Below are 16,710 nucleotides of genomic sequence, written 5' to 3'. Positions count from 1 at the left end.
TATCTCGGCCAAAATGTGTTCAAGCTGTTGTATTGATAGCCAAGTGTGCTTATCTATTATCTTGCTCCTTTTGTCCTTAGCAAGAGCAAGAGCCACCAATAGTATTATTCACCAAACCGGACGCATGCCATCCTGAGATAGAGGTTTTTGATACTCCTACATCGTTTGAAATATCGAGATGCGTAGCCTTCATAGCCAACATAGCCTTCAGTAATCCACCTAGGGGCACTCAGACTTGGGCCTCTATCCTTCCTATTGACCTGGTCACATTACAGGTTCAGTATGTTTCAAAAAATGAATGGTTGAGTATTGCTCCGAAGTAATCTTTGCTGTGGAGCTCGTTCATTGGTCTGCTTTGAGATGGATTATCAGGTGTGGATCTGCTCGTGCTGCCCTTGGCTCTGGGTGTAACAGCATTTGTTATCTCGCCAGGTCTCTCTTTGACAGCATATGCTGTATTATCAGGTCTGGTTGAGGCAGCATGTTATGGTATGGTTGTAGCAATATCTGCTGTCTCTTCAGGTCTATGCATTCCCTTTTTCATTCTTATACCCCTCAAACTAAACAATGAAATGCGATTTTGTCTGCTTTTCACTGCTCAATCTTTGCGCTAACCCTTGAAGTAAAGGTCGCGTAACCATAATCACAGGTAAAAAAGCTGTTTAAACATGAAACTACAGATGAAAACAACAAATCAGTTTGATACAAAAAATACATTTATTCATATTACATGTAATAAATATTTGTGCAATTTCACAACCATTTCATAACAGTGTCTTCCATCAAATTCACATGGCCTTTATAATAAGGTGTGTTATACTGGAATGCGTACAAGAATTCAATAACGATAATTTCGGATCAAAACAACACTTGGCTACAACCACAAATGGTTGAGAAATTGTGCTAAACCGAATAGTATTGGCAATACAACCTTGCTGAGATCTGATCTGATATTTGTCAGCAACTTATACACAATGATATCAAATATTCTTAGAGCACTGTTTTGAGGGTGGAGCTTATCATGTGAATTTTCTGTTTTTAAAGCCAATTTCAAAATTGGTTTGAATATGATTGGTGGAATGAACATACAGACACTTTGAACAGGAAAGCATGCCAGCATGCTCTGGTATCAAAAGCTCTTGATCATACTCGTATCACGCCAATGAAACAACTGGATCTACAAACACAGCACACCTGGTGCACTCGATCTAATCTACATTCTTTTACCTAACTACTGTGCTTTCTCAGTTAGGGAGCCAGAGGCCTTATCACTATTGATTCATCACCACAGCGATCAGAGAAAATGGTATGAAATCGGTAATTTCTTCTGATTTCATAGAAGGAGTTGTTGAATTTAGCTGATAGGCAGATGCACAGATCCTATGTCATCAATCAGCAGACTTTCTGATACAAGTGATACTGGTAATTCTCATTACCCTTTTAACTGACCAAGCACATTACTAAAACAATTATCCTACAAGCTAAAGTCATCCATATTACTAGCTAATTTCTACAGCAGATAAATCCTGTTCTCCTAAACTGATTTTGATATAAATATCGATAAAGCTTTGTTTTCTCAAGAAAATTTGATAAAATCTGAAGCAAATCTAATGGCTCATAATGGCAAGTTCAACATTAAAAATGCAAGATGTAAAGTAAATCAAAATACTGACATAAAAGTAATAGTCACCAACAAGCTTGACAAAGGACGAAGTTTCTGCAGACTCACACAAATACATAAAGGAGTGAAACTTTCACAGCCGGGCTTATGATACTTCCAAACTCCCAACGATAATGAGATGAGTTGGCATTTGACAGTGCAAACTTCTTAGTTTACAACCAGACAATGCCCAAATCCTGTGATTCTTTGATAAGACATCCTTCCCTTGCGTCTACCCATAGAAATCAAAGTCATCATCCAAACTATCCTGCTTTTGTCCTTTGGCTCCTGGCGGCCCAGCTGTACTAGATGGGAGGTCTATCTCAGTGTCTGTATCGACATCTGAACCAGTGCGGAAGGCAGCTGCAAATAAAACACCCATACCAATAGAATCATTACTCCTTGACTTGACATACTGTACCCTCAGACAAGAGCCAGTGTTCTTTCTGAGTGGCACTTCTGAACAGAACTCAATTCTGAATCACATACAAACACAAAGTGAGCACTAGGAGCTCCCTAAAACAAATGACAGTGACTTTGTTTAGTCAAGAAGTACTTCTCTTGAATACATAATGACAAGATGCAAGGGAGGGATACTTACTAACTGTCAAAAACATTATCATTTTTACGTCACTTCAACAAGATCAGCTCATAATAATCAGAACCTACCACTCATTTTTTTCTGCCCGCCTGAACTTCCCAGACCAACTGACCCAGTCATGCCGGTCGACCGCCCTGTGCCACTTTTGTCCATAGCTGTAGGAATGTAAATGGGTGCCGCACCGGACAGAGAACTCACGACGGAATCATCATCATCTTTGGACGGAGGCTTGCCCATTCCAGCACTGACGGAACCACCACCAATGCCAACACCAGCCAGCTTCTGCCTGAAGTAAGAATACACAAGATGATAGCGTGTACATAATGGACATCTTTATTACTTGGTGGCCATCTCTTCAACAACCCCACCTTTTGACAAAACTCTTCCTGAGGCAACTTCCAAATATGTTAAAGGTAGGGTAAACAAGTTGGAGCAAGACCAACTTCTACCTTGTCACTATAATGCATGCCAAGGAACACAATGAAAAAATACAAGAACACTATTCTACTGCTCATACCTTTCTGAACTGGGCTGTGGTGAGACAGCCAGTTGATTCTCTATATCATCTTCACTGTCATAATCATCGTTAATCGACGCTGTCTTGTTCATCGTACCCGTCAACAGGTTACGATAGGCAGCAGTTTCTGTTACATGTAAGTAAAATATACATGTACAAAAGTCATAAAAAAGCATCAGGACTAGCACCAGTAACTTAGTTACTACAAAACAGAAAGAAAACTCAGAAGGAAAAATTTGAATTTGAATTCAATGTTCTCAAAACCACTTTAAAGTATCTATATAAAGAGTATATGTTTCTTCAATATATTCGAGAAAAATGCCAATGATTTAAAAATATTTGAAAGTTATCTAAACGATATTCATTCTGTAAATGAAGGAATCGCTTCAGTCATTAGGCAGGTCCCAAGGTATAGCAAGCCAGTTACAGAACAATACAACATATCGTAATCCCACAGACTTACGGGTGAGATCTTCCTGAGGAGGTTTGATGCTAAAGAAATTGTCTTCTTCAATGCTAGCAAGCGGTGGAGGAGAGGCTGTAAAAAACATAGGGATGCGATCTAAATCTAAGCTACTTTGAAATAAGAAACCTATGGAAGTCGAGGACCGCAGAAAAAAGTATAAAGGGATAGTAAAATGGTGTGTTATAGACACCCCTGTCCCATCCAGGAGTCCTGACTCTGGGATATAGGTTGTCCCTTCGTGGAAGGAACTTGCTCATGATATCCTCTAGTTCAAGCAAAATCATTTCTTAAATTTCCAGATTTCAGTTTATACAACCTGTCCAAAGGCATAGTCGGTGCAATTCACTGTGAATAAGAAGCTGTTAACACACATAGATTCATCTGGACGCCACCAAAAGGACATGGCATCCTTTAGTTCAAGCAAAATGGCAAATTATCTGGGCTGTGCAGCTTTTTCATAATCAAAATACTGGACACTGATTTCAATGTTATTTCAACTCTTAAACAGAGATTTGTGTAAATACATGTATCTATTGTAGCAGCTATAAGCACTTCAATAAAAATGAACACAACTTACATGCTTTATGTAATGGGGAGGTAGTCTGTGGTACTCTGATGGGACTGGCAGGAGGCGTGGAGACATGGCTTAAACTGGAACCAGGCCGCTCAGTTGTGGCCGCCTGGAGAAAGTTTTCTACAAGCTCCAAAGCCCTATCTATCACCGATGACAGGGCAGTCCGACTCACAAGACAGGGCACGAATTCCTCCGCTATTTCCTTTGCGCTCATGATATTATGCTGTACAGCCAATGTCATGTGTTGAAAGAGCCTGTCCCAAAGAATGGCAGCATCACCCGAAAACCGAGCTCTGAAATACACAACACCAACAGTTAACAAAACAAATACATGGCACTCTGACTAATATTCATAACCCCGCAATGCAGGCAAGGCGATTACGAAAGACGACTAGGAACAATTATTTACCGTAATTCTGATTCTTTAGTAAATGCAGATGTTGTTTTGATGGTCTCATCAGAAAGGAGGCACTCTCCAGGCAGTGTTTGTGCAAGAAGGGGCAGTTCATCCAAGATCACCATACTAACTACGCCTGGATCGTGATGGTCCAAGTTGTCGCCTTGGTTTGAATTGCTGCAATGAATCATATAGTTGGGTCAGACAACAGAAACAATACAGGAAACTGGTTTCAGACTTGCAAGGCCAACAGCATACATGTACAAGCCCTTGCTAACAAGCTTGCACTCAACTTACTAAATGATATCTTTCCTGGCAGCCAGAGTGGGAGGGTGGCTCCTGTAGAATGTCTCTGGGCTGAATGTATCAGGAAACTCCTCCTGTATAAACTTGAGGAGCCTATACAACACCTGAAGTGTCAGCTCAGATCTCATGCTGGATTCAGCAGACGGCAGTGATCCCTCTTGACTGAAAGTAAACGAAAATGAACAATTGTATTGCAACAAAAGGTAATCTTCATGGGTCAAAATAAGTATTTCAGAGTGCCAAGTATTACAATTTCACATACGGCTGATCCTGGCTGCTGATGCCAGGGTACCTAATGACTGTCAATTTTAATCTGTGTCAACTACCTTAAAACAAATTGGAAAAAATCATCAGTCAAAGTCATGGTTATTACCAGATGTCCATTACCCTCTTAGAACACTTGAAAGAGCTGAACATACCTGAGGCCAAGTCTAGCAAGAGCGGGCTGAGGTGTCTCTTCTCTAGGTGTGTCCGGGATTATGATTCGAGGAGTAGGCACGTCACTCTTCCCAGAGTCCTTCAACTGTGGTTCTACCTCCACACCAATACTGAGAGGCAGGCTCATATCGCTTTCAAAGTTTGCGTCCTCTTCCTGATTGACCCGTTCCTGCCTGTCAAAGGAGCGTCTGCCAGTGGAGCTACCGGTTGATCTCAGAGAAGCCGACTGGACATCTGAAGTGGAAGGTGATTTTGTGGATATAGCAAATGTCAGCCAACATCTGTAAGTTGTAACTTCCAATGATTATCAACCCATTCAGAACATATGGGTCTCGTTCAATGAAAGAATGTAACCAAAATTTTCAGATCGCAATTAAAATTGTTCCCAGGGCAAGTCTGTTTTCTTAAGTGAGTTTTTAAACAGGCAGAAATGCTTTATAACATTTGAGAAATAATTCAGGGAAGAAACCCGGCCAATCTGGCTGTGGGCAGCAAATCAAGAACAAAGTCTTGATTGCACTGGATGAAGGGGTCAGAGATTTGTTCATTCAATCTTTGATTTACCTTCTCCCAAACTCTCTGTCTGTTCAGGCGAAAATCCATCATCAGATCTCGGCGACAACATCCCATCTGACTGAGTCAAGACAACACCATCAGAATATCCAGACTGTAAAGATTCCTTTGCTGACACTTCCACAGATCTTGCGGAGATTCCATGTTCTGTGCCGCCTGTCACTTGCTCTGATAGTGATCCTGTCTGTCTCCCGTCAAGAATATCAGAGCCTTGGCTGGACCCTGTGGTGTGGAGCTTACCAAGCGTGGGAATGAGTATCTGCAAAAATTAGTCGGTGCACATAAAATAAAAAAATCTTTTAATCAGGCCAAAGGAAATATACACGTATAGAGACTGAGATTGAAAAAGCATTGACAATCAAGGCAAAATTAAATGCAAACAATAAATAATGGAGAGTGAGAAAATATTGAGATAAAAAGTAACTGACTGGTCGATGGCCTGATGATTGTCGTTCCAGGGAAGCTGGCCGTTGTACTACTTTTGTACCATCTTTAATGTCCCCATTTTGTAAACCAGTTTGCCGAGGCGTTGAAAGAGGCAGATCTGTTACCTGAAAAAGAAAGCCGGGTACAGAAATGACTGAAGAAAGTATGAGAGAAAGCCTGAAAAATTTAATTGTGGGTCTGCAAACAATCCTGACACAGTAAGCTGTAAATATTTAGTTGTGATTTTTGGCAAAGTAAGACATACTTGACTGAGGCTCTCATATCCATTCTGTGACGTTGAGTCAGGAGTGGCAAACTTTGCCTCTGGCTGTTGAGGGAAATGCTGAACTTGATTCATGGTGTTGTCCTTTGTGCCCACGACACTATGCGTGTGAGTACGGGGGTATGGTGACTGGCTACTGTATCCACCAGTCTGGCCTGTAGATAGAAAATAAGACGTTTACAACTTACAGTTCTGCAAAGAGGATACTACCGGTATTTGATGGATGAAATCAGGGATTGCGAATTTCTCATGTGCTCCGTGCCTTGAAAACAGGATCCCTGGTCTGACCACAGAAGGAAAACGTATCCTCTCTTAAAGGCCTTGATATAATTATTCTCTACTTCAGTAATTTCACTCCAACAGACTGAAATGCCTGCAGAGTGAATATAGATTGGAAACGTTGTCCTCATTTTACAGGAGCAGTGTCCTGGTTAGTTGAAATAGATGGAAACACCACCCTAGGACCGTAATTTTAGTTCTCAATGGAGGGGTTGTCCTCCTGGCAGAGTTTGCTTATGCGGCTTCTTCAAGCATCCAATGAAACTAACCTGGTGTCACATCAAACTGGACTTGTGGGCTTTTCTGAACCAGGAATCTCTCTGTAAATGATGGGGCTTGTTGAGCTTTCAGGTTTGCCATTTGTTTTTGTTGTTCTTGTGCCTGCTCTTGCTTATGTTGCCACTGCTGGACCTTCTCTTTCCAGTGGGGATACATCCTTTCGATGTATTCCTCATATTGTTTCTGCAATAGATAATTAAAAGACCAATTCAAAATTAGCAGCTTCTCATGTATAAGCAGATCTGTCCAACTCAAAAAGTCAAAACTGCTGCAGGACCACACAAATTTTGCATAATGCATGGCTAAATAACTAGTTGTGTGGAAAATGTAGTAGGTTGATGACCCAAAATTTAACTTTTAACAAATTTCACCCATATGCATCCTTGGTGTTTTTCTTACAAATGTTTCCTACTTCAAATATCCAGTAGAAACACCCCAGGGGCCCCCAATTGTTCGGTGTTATTGCAACTGGGCAAACATTTCCTCATCTTGGGAAGATCAGGAATTCATATGTAAGCATCTCACCTTCATGACAGCGTAATTTTCTGTCTTTGTATGGAGTGCCCTCACATGTTTCTCAACTCGGTCAAATTCTTTCAAAGTCTGTTCATTTCTCCTGCGGCTTCTCTTCTCGTCCTCACAAAGTTTCTTCCAGTATGCTTGTAACTTGGCTGCTCTCAGTCTGCCGCTGCAAAGGACATTTAAACATTGGAACAAAATATCCAAAAATGACAATCATGAAGACTTCGACTCCATAAAGTATCTGCAAAAGTACATTTATTCAATTTCATGCCTTTCAAAAGCTGAGAACATTGTTGTATATGTAGGCAGAGCAAACTTTCTAATGGTTCTGAATGAAGAGGCAATTTATATATCTTACAATCTAGCATCTGACTTGGAATAGGAATTCAGTTGCTGTTCAAGGACCATCCTTTCTTGTTCACTGCAATGAAGACAGAGACCAATCAGAGTTTGCCCATCTGTATGTATATTGAAATTAAAGATTTACAGCATGAAGAGTATTTTTTCTTCATAATTACAGTGGCAGTGCATTGCATCCCATGATGCATTGCATCATAATGCATTTGGATTTAGCTTTTACACAACTGGGCTTATTTTATTTGGAAAAACGATTACAATCATCAGTAAATGAGTCTAAATCAAAAGAGCAACTAAATATCTTTATTTCAATGTCAATATCGAGAAAATAACTTACCACCTGTGCTGGGAATCTTGCAAAATTTGTTGTTTTTCATAAAATTCCACATTACTGGAAGCCATTTTTAAACAAACCAAAGAATAATTTGCAGACCAAAATCTACCCTGGGGGCTACAACAAGCTCGAAGTCACATGACCTGTCATCAAGATGTCAGCCTCCAGCAAGAATGTTTGTCCCAGTTTGGGTCAGTATTTAGATGGTCATTACTGGGAATTGATAGGAAAACTCCGCAAATATTATGATGACAATGAATTGTTTAAGCTACGGTTAGTATTTTTGCCAAATTTTACCCAATAATTTTCAGTCTTTGTTCGGTTTAGTCCTATTTTGTGTTTACCTCTTACTTGCATAACAAACAATACATGCATTCTACACTACAGTACACTACACAGTATGTACACCATGTATATGTACATGCATGTACGTCTTCTGTATAGCATGTTATTGTTATTGGTTGTAGCCTGGAGTGGAACGAGTTTACAATCCCCGATCACACCCCAAAAAAAGGTCATCGGTTGACAAACAAAGCACCACTGTTCAATGGATTTATAGTTGAATGCGATCAAACTACGTCATTTCCGATCGGGATTGTAAATTTTAACCCCTGGAGTTTCTAGGCCTACTGTTTGAGAAAGTTCATTCTGCGCGTCGTTCTCTCTTGAGTCGAATGCGATGTTTATTCCATTGAACCGCGGATACGTAGGCTGCAGATTGTACTGGCTTTTTAGCTTTTGCAGTCTTAATATTGCAATCAACTCTTTGGGACGCCCTGTGTCAACGTTTCTTATATAATTTTTTCCAGGTTTGACTTATCACTGGATGAACACCGTCAAGTTACTTTTGAAAGAGCAAAATATCTTTTCAAAGTTCCTGAGGTCCAGCAGCAGTTCAGGGATCAGGTAAGAAATACTGTGAATGTGACTAGATGTTCACAGGAATAAGGGATGAATTCTGACTGCTCCACCCCCTGCAAAAAACCCCGCATAGCTAATATCTATGCTAATTTTGGTGCCAAAAGTGAACAAAAACTTGTATCAAGTCTGCAAATGCAGTAATATTTGCAGCTGTTGTAATTAGTACCGGTACTTTAATCTTGTTCTGTGTGTATGACTCTTACATTTGTTTTTTTGATCCACTGCATATCTATTATTCTTTTCAGCGAGCAAATAGAGAGGGTTTTATCAAAAAAGGCCTTGCCATTGGTGAAGCTTTTGCCATCACTGATATGTCTGTTGGTATAAAGGTGTGTATTTCAGAGTTTCTTCAGATCATCTTGAATTGAAACACAAGGCTCCGAGATCGTGCAGTCTCTTTAACCAGCCTGCCTGTTAGTGTTATAATGGTGGGGATTGGACTTATTGGGGTAAGATAATTCAGATTGAAGTAATGAATGGATTTTGAAATGTCCAACCTCTGTACCAGTAATTATTAGGCTTGAAAAATCATCTAATAGCATAGCTTCACTAAATCATAATTCCAGGTACCATTTTTTAACTTGAAAATCGTATCTTACTTGATTTTTTTTATTGAAAGAATTCTGTTTCTTTAGATGGGTGTCATGGCATGGTTGTTTGGTGGTGCTGTGATGAATCTTGGTTCAGAAAGACACGCAGCTGAATGGTTCACACCTCTTTCAGTAAGTTTCTTATCAATTTCAACCTGTTGGGTGCCCCCCCCCCCCATTTGTTCCAAGTTCAGTTCATTTTAATGTATTGAAATAAAGCAAAAAAGCCAACTATAGTGCTGAAAAAATGAAATTTTGTCATGCTACTCTTGATGTAGGTCTTAAAATCTAATTCTGCACCCTTTTAATCTCAGATTTTTTTAATCGTAGGAATTACAGTTTACTGGGATGTTTGCCATGTCCGAGAGAGGTCATGGGAGTAATGTGAGAGGGATACAGACAGAGGCCCATTATGACTGTAAAACTGAGGTAAGTTGTAAATCTGAGAGTATTACCAGTGGGAACCATGGATACTTCAAGCACGTAACTTTGCTTCTACGTGTATTTCTTAACAGATAATGCTGGACTAGTAATGATAATAATAAAGGGGTATTGGTGGAGACAACTGTATAAATATACCAAAAAGTTAAATTATAGATAATACAATGATAGAAATGCTTTGTAGCTTTAATAAACATGTTTGTTCTGCAAATCAACATCAAAGTAGGAGGAGGAAAAGCCAGACAGATGCATAGTTACTTTTTTTATCCATTTCAGGAATTCATCATAAACACTCCCTGCCTAGATGCATGTAAAATCTACATTGGAAATGCCCTGCAGGGAAATTATGCAGCTGTCTTTGCTCAATTATATATTGATGATATATGTAGAGGTAGGATTTTATATCTAACCCTTTGACACTTGTTGGGCACCATCTGTAGGAATGGCACCATCTGTAGGAATACAAGTAAGCTACTGTTCAATCATAAGCCAAGCTATGACCCAATGCACTAAGTATGAAAATCACTGGTGCAGCATGTGTTAATACCCTGCGTGTTCACCCATGGCCGTAAGGTTCAGTCATGTGTTGTGAACATCACTATTAACATATTTTTTATAGAGTGTTTGTAATCAGATTTTTACGTCATCACATTTTAGGTCCCCATTGTTTTATTGTCCCTGTGCGGGATTTGAATGGTGTGATGAATCCTGGGGTGAAGGTTGAAGATCAGGGATTGAAGGAAGGTTTGAATGGCATCGACAATGGCATGTTATCCTTCGACCATGTGCGGATACCAAGAGCAAATTTCCTTAATAAGTAAGATTTCCTTGTTTTTTTCCCAGAGACGGAATCACTGCCACTGTTACTCATGCAGGTAGATTTCTTTTTCAAAGCACCATGATGTTTTGATTGATGCATTATGATAACCTCTACCTGTGGTGTTCATGGAGGGAATGATAGGGTGATGTGTTCAGCTACCTTTTGAAGGAAGGAAATACATAAAAGCCAGTGATGCAAGTTGGTTTAGCAGTAACTCCTTATTTGTTTATCTCTGTCTTATAATTCCTGGTTTCTTATAGATTTGCAGACGTCAGTCCTGATGGTAAATACACAACTACGATAGAACGAGCTGGTGCTAGATTCAACGCCATGTTAGCTGCTTTAGTTGGGACCAGAATGGCACTCTGCTTCCAATCTTTAGGTGCTATGAAGGTAATTCTGATTTTTCTACAACTTACAAGGCATAAGTCATAGAAAATGGGTAACTGAGGAAATCCAATTAATCTATTATTTCAAAGCACACCTTGGTGAACTTGCTACTATGCATGGTCACTTATGCAAGGCATGCACCTGTCTATCATTGACACAGCAAGGGTAGAGCCATCCTTTTGTCATTTCACCATTTCAATATTAAAACACCATGTGCAAATCATTCACTTCTTTCAGGTTGGGCTGGAGATTGCCATCAAATATGCTCTTCGGTAAGTTTTATGTGTAGACCCTATTAGGACATGTCATCTACTGATTGGCTTTGATTATCATGGTGTCATGAAGTAGAGGTAATTTTCAACAATACTTCATTCTGCCTTAATCTAGTTTGGGCCGCATTTTTAATAAAGTGTAAGTACGTAGGCCTACTTAGGGGTCACTTCAGGTCAATGATTGTTGTTGTTGATTTAACAGATTTTATAACTGGTCTATTCTTGATGGGAACTGACCTCTATTGTTCTTCTTAACATGCTTTTTTCTTTTAAAATGCTTTAATGGTCTTAGACAATTATAGGCATTTAGGCATGACTTAATTGACAAAAAAAATGTTTACATAAAATTGATAGAACTAAGGTTCGCAAGACCTACATACGCAATATTTGGATCGTCCTGTCTTCCCTGACCCCTGGCATATCATAATGTATCTGGAACAAGGTCAAGAACAGTTCCATGAAGTATCGTTTGTTGATTTGACCTGTCAGCGATTTAACCCGATATTTACTGAATATAGAAACTCGGTTGCCTCTTATCAATGTAGACTGTTTGGCAGTTTCTGGCCTTGACATGTGTTCAGGTGTCACAGTGCAGTCATTGTGGGTCTGTTACCCAGCATGTATTCATCACTTATGGCCTTGTGCAAGTCTTTTCACTGCCTTGAACAGGGTGCAAGACTGATATTCCTTGATACTATTCTGGGAGAGGTGACAAACAAAAGTTGCTCATCATAGATTCTTTTCTCTGGCTGAGATGGAGCTCCTTGACCAAATAACTCTGATAGGCCCAAAACAAAAGTGCCACACCATGAGCACTCATTGAAGTGAATTCAATGTTTTCAGGAGGAGGCAGTTTGGCCCTGCTCCTGACAAGGAAGTGCTCATCATGGAGTACCAGACTCACCAGATGAGACTGATGCCCTACCTAGCTAGTTCACTCGCCCTCACGTACGCCTCGAGGTATGCTGGTTCCATCCTCGATGAAGACGTCACTAATCACAGACCGATTGTTGAGGACCGAGCTCTACAAGCCCTGGCATCTGGTTTGAAGGCATATTGCACCTGGGAGGCTGTGCATGCTCTGCAGGCATGCCGGGAATGCACAGGGGGAATGGTGAGGAAAAAGTTTCTTTTGTAAATCTGTAAAAACTTTCTTTGTCTTTGTTGGTGTTAAATACATGTATAGATCAGATGGAGGCATTTTGATAAGAAGGAAAAGTAAGGGGAAGAGGTTTCATCAGTAACCTAGGTGACAAGGCAAGTGCTAAGGTTGCAAGTTTGTATCAATACAGAATAAGACAATGACAACAACTTATTACTATTCGTTGCTGCAGACGTGTAGTCCTGTCTCATCTTTTGAAGTTTGATTCCAAAGTAAATTGGATAATGCTAGGATTACATACATTTTGCGCTTTACCATTTCATTTCAGGGGTACATGGAAGAGAATCGAATCGCAAGCCTCAGGAGGGACTGTGATGTCTTTGTTACTTTTGAAGGGGACAACATGGTGATGTTACAGCAGGTGGTGAAGGAACTCCTTGCACAGTATAGCCTTCAGTTTGAGGGGAGCAAGGTCAGAGGGCTCTTGACCCTGTACACAGCTAATACTCTTGCTGCTTTAAAAACCAGGTCAGTCTCATCATCTGAGTTTGGACAAATTTCGCAGCATCCAGTTTTCAAGAAGGCCTCAAAAATATTCAAAAATTAAAAATCTGTCAGACTGAACAATTTATAAATGATTGTGTCTCTCTACTTTTATAGCCTGTATTCTAGCAGACGCTGTGATATTACATTATAATTCTCATATCTTTACGCATACATTTCCATATCTCTTTTCCTCTGCAGCAAATTCGCAATCAACACCAAAGCTGCCAACACAGTTTCATTCGTCTACAAAGCCATGTGCTTCAAAGAGGACAAACTTCTTAGGACTCTTGCTGCCAGATTACTCAAGAAAGTCAAAAGTGACGGGGAACCGCCATTTTCTGCTTGGAATTCCTGCCTCGACCACATCATAACGTTAGCTTGGAGCCATATACAGAGAGGTAAGGTTAATGCTGTTTGTGATTGAATATGAAATAAACTAGTACTTGACACAGCGTATCCTGTGTTTCAGTAAGTTCAGGGCCTTTCACTCTGTGAGCAGGCAAAGTTAATGCAACAGACCCTTGTCTGCGAGGATAAACATCATACATTACCAAGACTCTATAACTTTCTGTATCTGGTAAATCCTGGTGTCTCATGATCACCACTGTTACATGTAACTCATCAATAGAAGTTTCTCTGGAAATTCAGTTAATGGCAAAATGAGTTAGATATGCTTGTGGTCATTAGAAATGTTTCCTGGCTTTAAATGATAAAGATGTGTCTATTTGACCATTGTTATTTCTTCTGTTTCAGTAACTCTTGAGCAGTTCTCCAAGAATGTACGGAAATGTCCCAATGCTGAACACAAAAGTATCCTACTGAAGGTGAGGATTAAACATGATATGTCTAGTACCAGTCTCATGTATCAAAGTAATTGCTCAGTTTGGCTTCTTGTCTGAAGCAGAGATCATGATCACTGTACCTCAAAATTGAGTCGTGAGGACCAGTTACACTCACAGCCTGCTAGGTGGTTTGGGTACCAGACTTACGTCCACAAAGGTGGTGGAGTGCATCTCTTGGTAGGACTGGTAGGACCTTTTCCTTGTGATCACCTAAACAGGTTCTGATTTGTCAAACTCTTTATTTCCTCCAGTTCCTCAAGCTGTTTGCCATGGACATCATGAACAAAGACAGTGCCTGGTTCCTGGAGAATGGCTACATCACTGGGCAGATGGCCAAAGATGTGCGAAACAAGGTAAATGACGGGGTTCCATTATTTATAAGTTTCCTTAAACGAATCACAGTAGATTTTCTGATAACTGCAGATTTTTGTTGTGGAGCAACAAGTGTAATTCATTTCATGTGGAGTGTATATTACATGTCGAGTCGAGGGCCTAGAGCCAAAACCCTTATGTTCATATCATTCTCTCCTTCAGTTCATCCAAATGTGCAAGGAGACCACAGTGCATGCCCTGGAAGTCGTCAATGCATTCCAGACGAATGAGTGCTGCGTGCATGCCCCAATTGCTGGAGTCCCCTCAACAAAAACACCATGGGCTTACTACCCTGACTCAGAGATGGCGGCCCCAAAATCTAAGCTTTAGCGATGGTCATTCTTAACGCTAAACTGACTTTGGTACATGTAGTGTAGATGATTATGAGTAACAGATTCAAGACCTCACACTGCACTACCAATTTGTCAAATTCAAAGTTTCCACATACAGATTTTCAAAACATTGACACATTCAAAGCATAGCCAAAAAGATACTTATTTATCCATCTTTTGCTGGAGACAGTGCACTTTGAGCAAGGATATGACACCAATGGTGTTACGATTTGAATGCATCGAATTTTACATGTGAACAGTGTGGCAAACTGGCTTTGCGTATGAAAATTTAATGTTGTGCCGTCCATTTGGCCATATAGTTGTAGCCAATTTTTAAAATATTGTCTAGGGTATTTTTGTGGCTCTCTTCAATTATAAATGTGCATAAATTCCTTATTCTTCGGACCAAAATAAACTGTTCATTGTCATGTTTTTTCTCCTGAGAAGTGAATTTAAATTTGAAGTGACGCGTATTTTTGTGTGATAAAACAATTCTAGATTACCTGATTATATTCTTGTAAAGATAAATTTTATAGATATGTACTTCTATGAATTCCTGAATACCATAAACGATAGAAATAGTTGACCAGCATTCCTGATGATTCCAGCAGTTTTTGGAACTGTAGACATAGAGTTTTTTCTTACTTACCTGGTGATTTGAGCACACTTTCTTCTTTGTGATGATGTGTTGGGTCTTTCTTCGTACTTCTGTTGTTTAGTCATGATATATATTCCTGGTACCAGTAAGTTTATACTGGTACTGGTACTGGTACTGGTACTCATAGTTCGGCTGTACATGTAGGCATAGGATAATTTTTTCATAGTGTTTTTTCTGAAAATATCTCTTGTTGTGATGCCTTTGGTCTTCCTTTGTACATTTGTTGTTTAGTCATGATGTACATGTTTATTCCTTGTAAGTTAATACCAGTGACTGGAGCTTGGACAATCGCGATTTGCAGAAGCAATATCAAGTATTCTGCAAATGCCATTTACTGCCAAGAGAATAAGGAACTTCAACAAAGTATCTTGAATACAGTGAATATAATTGTTGTCACTGTGAAGGCTTCCGATTTTAGAAAATTTGCATCATACTGAATCACCGACTTGAGTTTCAGTTACATTTTCATTCCCCAGAGACCATATTTTTTTGTATAGACTGAGCTGCTGTACATGTATATCGATTTGTTCTTCCAAGAGGGAAAAAGTTTTTTAATGAAAAAATATACTCCACACCCCACTTCAAAACTTTTTCTTTTTAGTACCATATATACCATTAAAAGTTATTCTGTTTTCAGTGATGTCAGTTTGTGCCAAATTTAACTTATGTATTGTTTCGTTTGTTTTGTGTATGTTCTTTATAAAGGTTATTTGAAACAACTGATGCCAGATTTAAGGGTGTCCCTATTAGGGAATGCTGTCCGTTCACAGATCTTTTCGAGAGACGGAGCAAAAACCATAAAGAAGCTAATGGAAAAAGCATTAAAACAGCCAGTACTTCACGCTATCCTTTTCACACTGTCAACCTTTGATTTATTAACACCAAACCTAAAGTAATTAGAACCTCCCCTATTAAGGACACCCTCAGGATTGACAAATGCTGTCCTCGGAGAGGTGTCCTACTGTACATAGTTGTCAAATATCAGTTTTCACGTAGACGGCACTGGACCCTCTTCCTGCATTGCAATCCTCTAGTGTTGCAAAGACTGTTGAAGCATAATGTATGATGTATTTTCTTTGGATTGATGTGTGCAAAAAGTCTTGATCTATTTTGTCATCCATGTTGTGATCCAGTTTAATGAGATGTATGAGATTATGAACAAGCATGACAACTGTGAATAAACTGTGCAATATTTCAGTTTTATTATGTTTAGTAGTTTTGTGTTTAGTTCCATTCAAGTTCATGACCTCAAAGGATGTGTCTGCAGTGCAATCAAGGAAATTATGGTAATTTTGATAACCAGCTGGAGGAGTCAAAACGCACTCATTTTCCCCTAATTGGATTACATCCATACATCCATGGGAATTGAAAATGAAGAGATCAAAACATCCAAAATTATGATAAGCAGCAGG

At 39.6% G+C, this 16,710-nt stretch overlaps 2 protein-coding genes across 3 annotated transcripts; one reads left to right on the top strand and one right to left on the bottom strand.

Annotated features, from left to right (window-relative positions):
• Positions 1-736: 736 nt before the first annotated feature.
• Positions 737-8,080, bottom strand: LOC135484699 (uncharacterized). The gene is made up of 15 exons (XM_064766340.1): positions 8,016-8,080; positions 7,680-7,742; positions 7,325-7,487; positions 6,790-6,982; positions 6,224-6,396; positions 5,961-6,083; positions 5,524-5,791; positions 4,941-5,193; positions 4,513-4,683; positions 4,228-4,392; positions 3,822-4,111; positions 3,242-3,316; positions 2,779-2,905; positions 2,330-2,547; positions 737-2,023 (listed from the first exon to the last, which is right to left on the bottom strand). The coding sequence occupies exons 1-15, from the start codon at positions 8,078-8,080 to the stop codon at positions 1,893-1,895; spliced, it is 2,478 nt and encodes an 825-aa protein (XP_064622410.1). The 3' UTR covers positions 737-1,892.
• An 86-nt stretch (positions 8,081-8,166) lies between these two features.
• On the top strand, positions 8,167-16,495 carry LOC135485440 (acyl-coenzyme A oxidase-like protein). Of its 2 annotated transcripts, none has more exons than XM_064767450.1 (15): positions 8,167-8,285; positions 8,822-8,918; positions 9,179-9,262; positions 9,569-9,655; positions 9,854-9,952; positions 10,241-10,355; positions 10,622-10,781; positions 11,045-11,177; positions 11,412-11,446; positions 12,290-12,560; positions 12,877-13,076; positions 13,293-13,492; positions 13,848-13,918; positions 14,188-14,289; positions 14,471-16,495. In XM_064767450.1, the coding sequence occupies exons 1-15, from the start codon at positions 8,167-8,169 to the stop codon at positions 14,636-14,638; spliced, it is 1,941 nt and encodes a 646-aa protein (XP_064623520.1). In that variant the 3' UTR covers positions 14,639-16,495. The 2 variants fall into 2 exon arrangements, with proteins under 2 accessions (XP_064623520.1, XP_064623522.1); XM_064767452.1 differs by lacking the exon at positions 8,167-8,285 and adding an exon at positions 8,453-8,526.
• Positions 16,496-16,710: the final 215 nt, after the last annotated feature.

Source organism: Lineus longissimus, chromosome 3 (assembly GCF_910592395.1).
Source record: "Lineus longissimus chromosome 3, tnLinLong1.2, whole genome shotgun sequence".
In the NCBI taxonomy this organism is placed as follows: domain Eukaryota; kingdom Metazoa; phylum Nemertea; class Pilidiophora; order Heteronemertea; family Lineidae; genus Lineus; species Lineus longissimus.
Note: the sequence above shows the minus strand (reverse complement) of the source record. Positions and strands in the feature narration are given on the sequence as shown.

What these genes read in the sequence shown, in the direction of transcription:
- LOC135485440 (XM_064767450.1), top strand. Translation starts at nt 8,167, where the DNA reads ATGTCAGCCTCCAGCAAGAATGTTTGTCCCAGTTTGGGTCAGTATTTA. An exon ending in AGAGCAAATTTCCTTAATAA is followed by an intron (nt 10,782 to 11,044) that starts GTAAGATTTCCT and finishes GGTTTCTTATAG; the next exon opens with ATTTGCAGACGTCAGTCCTG. An exon ending in GGGAATGCACAGGGGGAATG is followed by an intron (nt 12,561 to 12,876) that starts GTGAGGAAAAAG and finishes ATTTCATTTCAG; the next exon opens with GGGTACATGGAAGAGAATCG.
- LOC135484699 (XM_064766340.1), bottom strand. Translation starts at nt 8,080, where the DNA reads ATGGCTTCCAGTAATGTGGAATTTTATGAAAAACAACAAATTTTGCAA. An exon ending in AATCATCAGGCCATCGACCA is followed by an intron (nt 5,792 to 5,960) that starts GTCAGTTACTTT and finishes TAATTTTTGCAG; the next exon opens with ATACTCATTCCCACGCTTGG. An exon ending in CTTGCTAGACTTGGCCTCAG is followed by an intron (nt 4,684 to 4,940) that starts GTATGTTCAGCT and finishes GTTTACTTTCAG; the next exon opens with TCAAGAGGGATCACTGCCGT.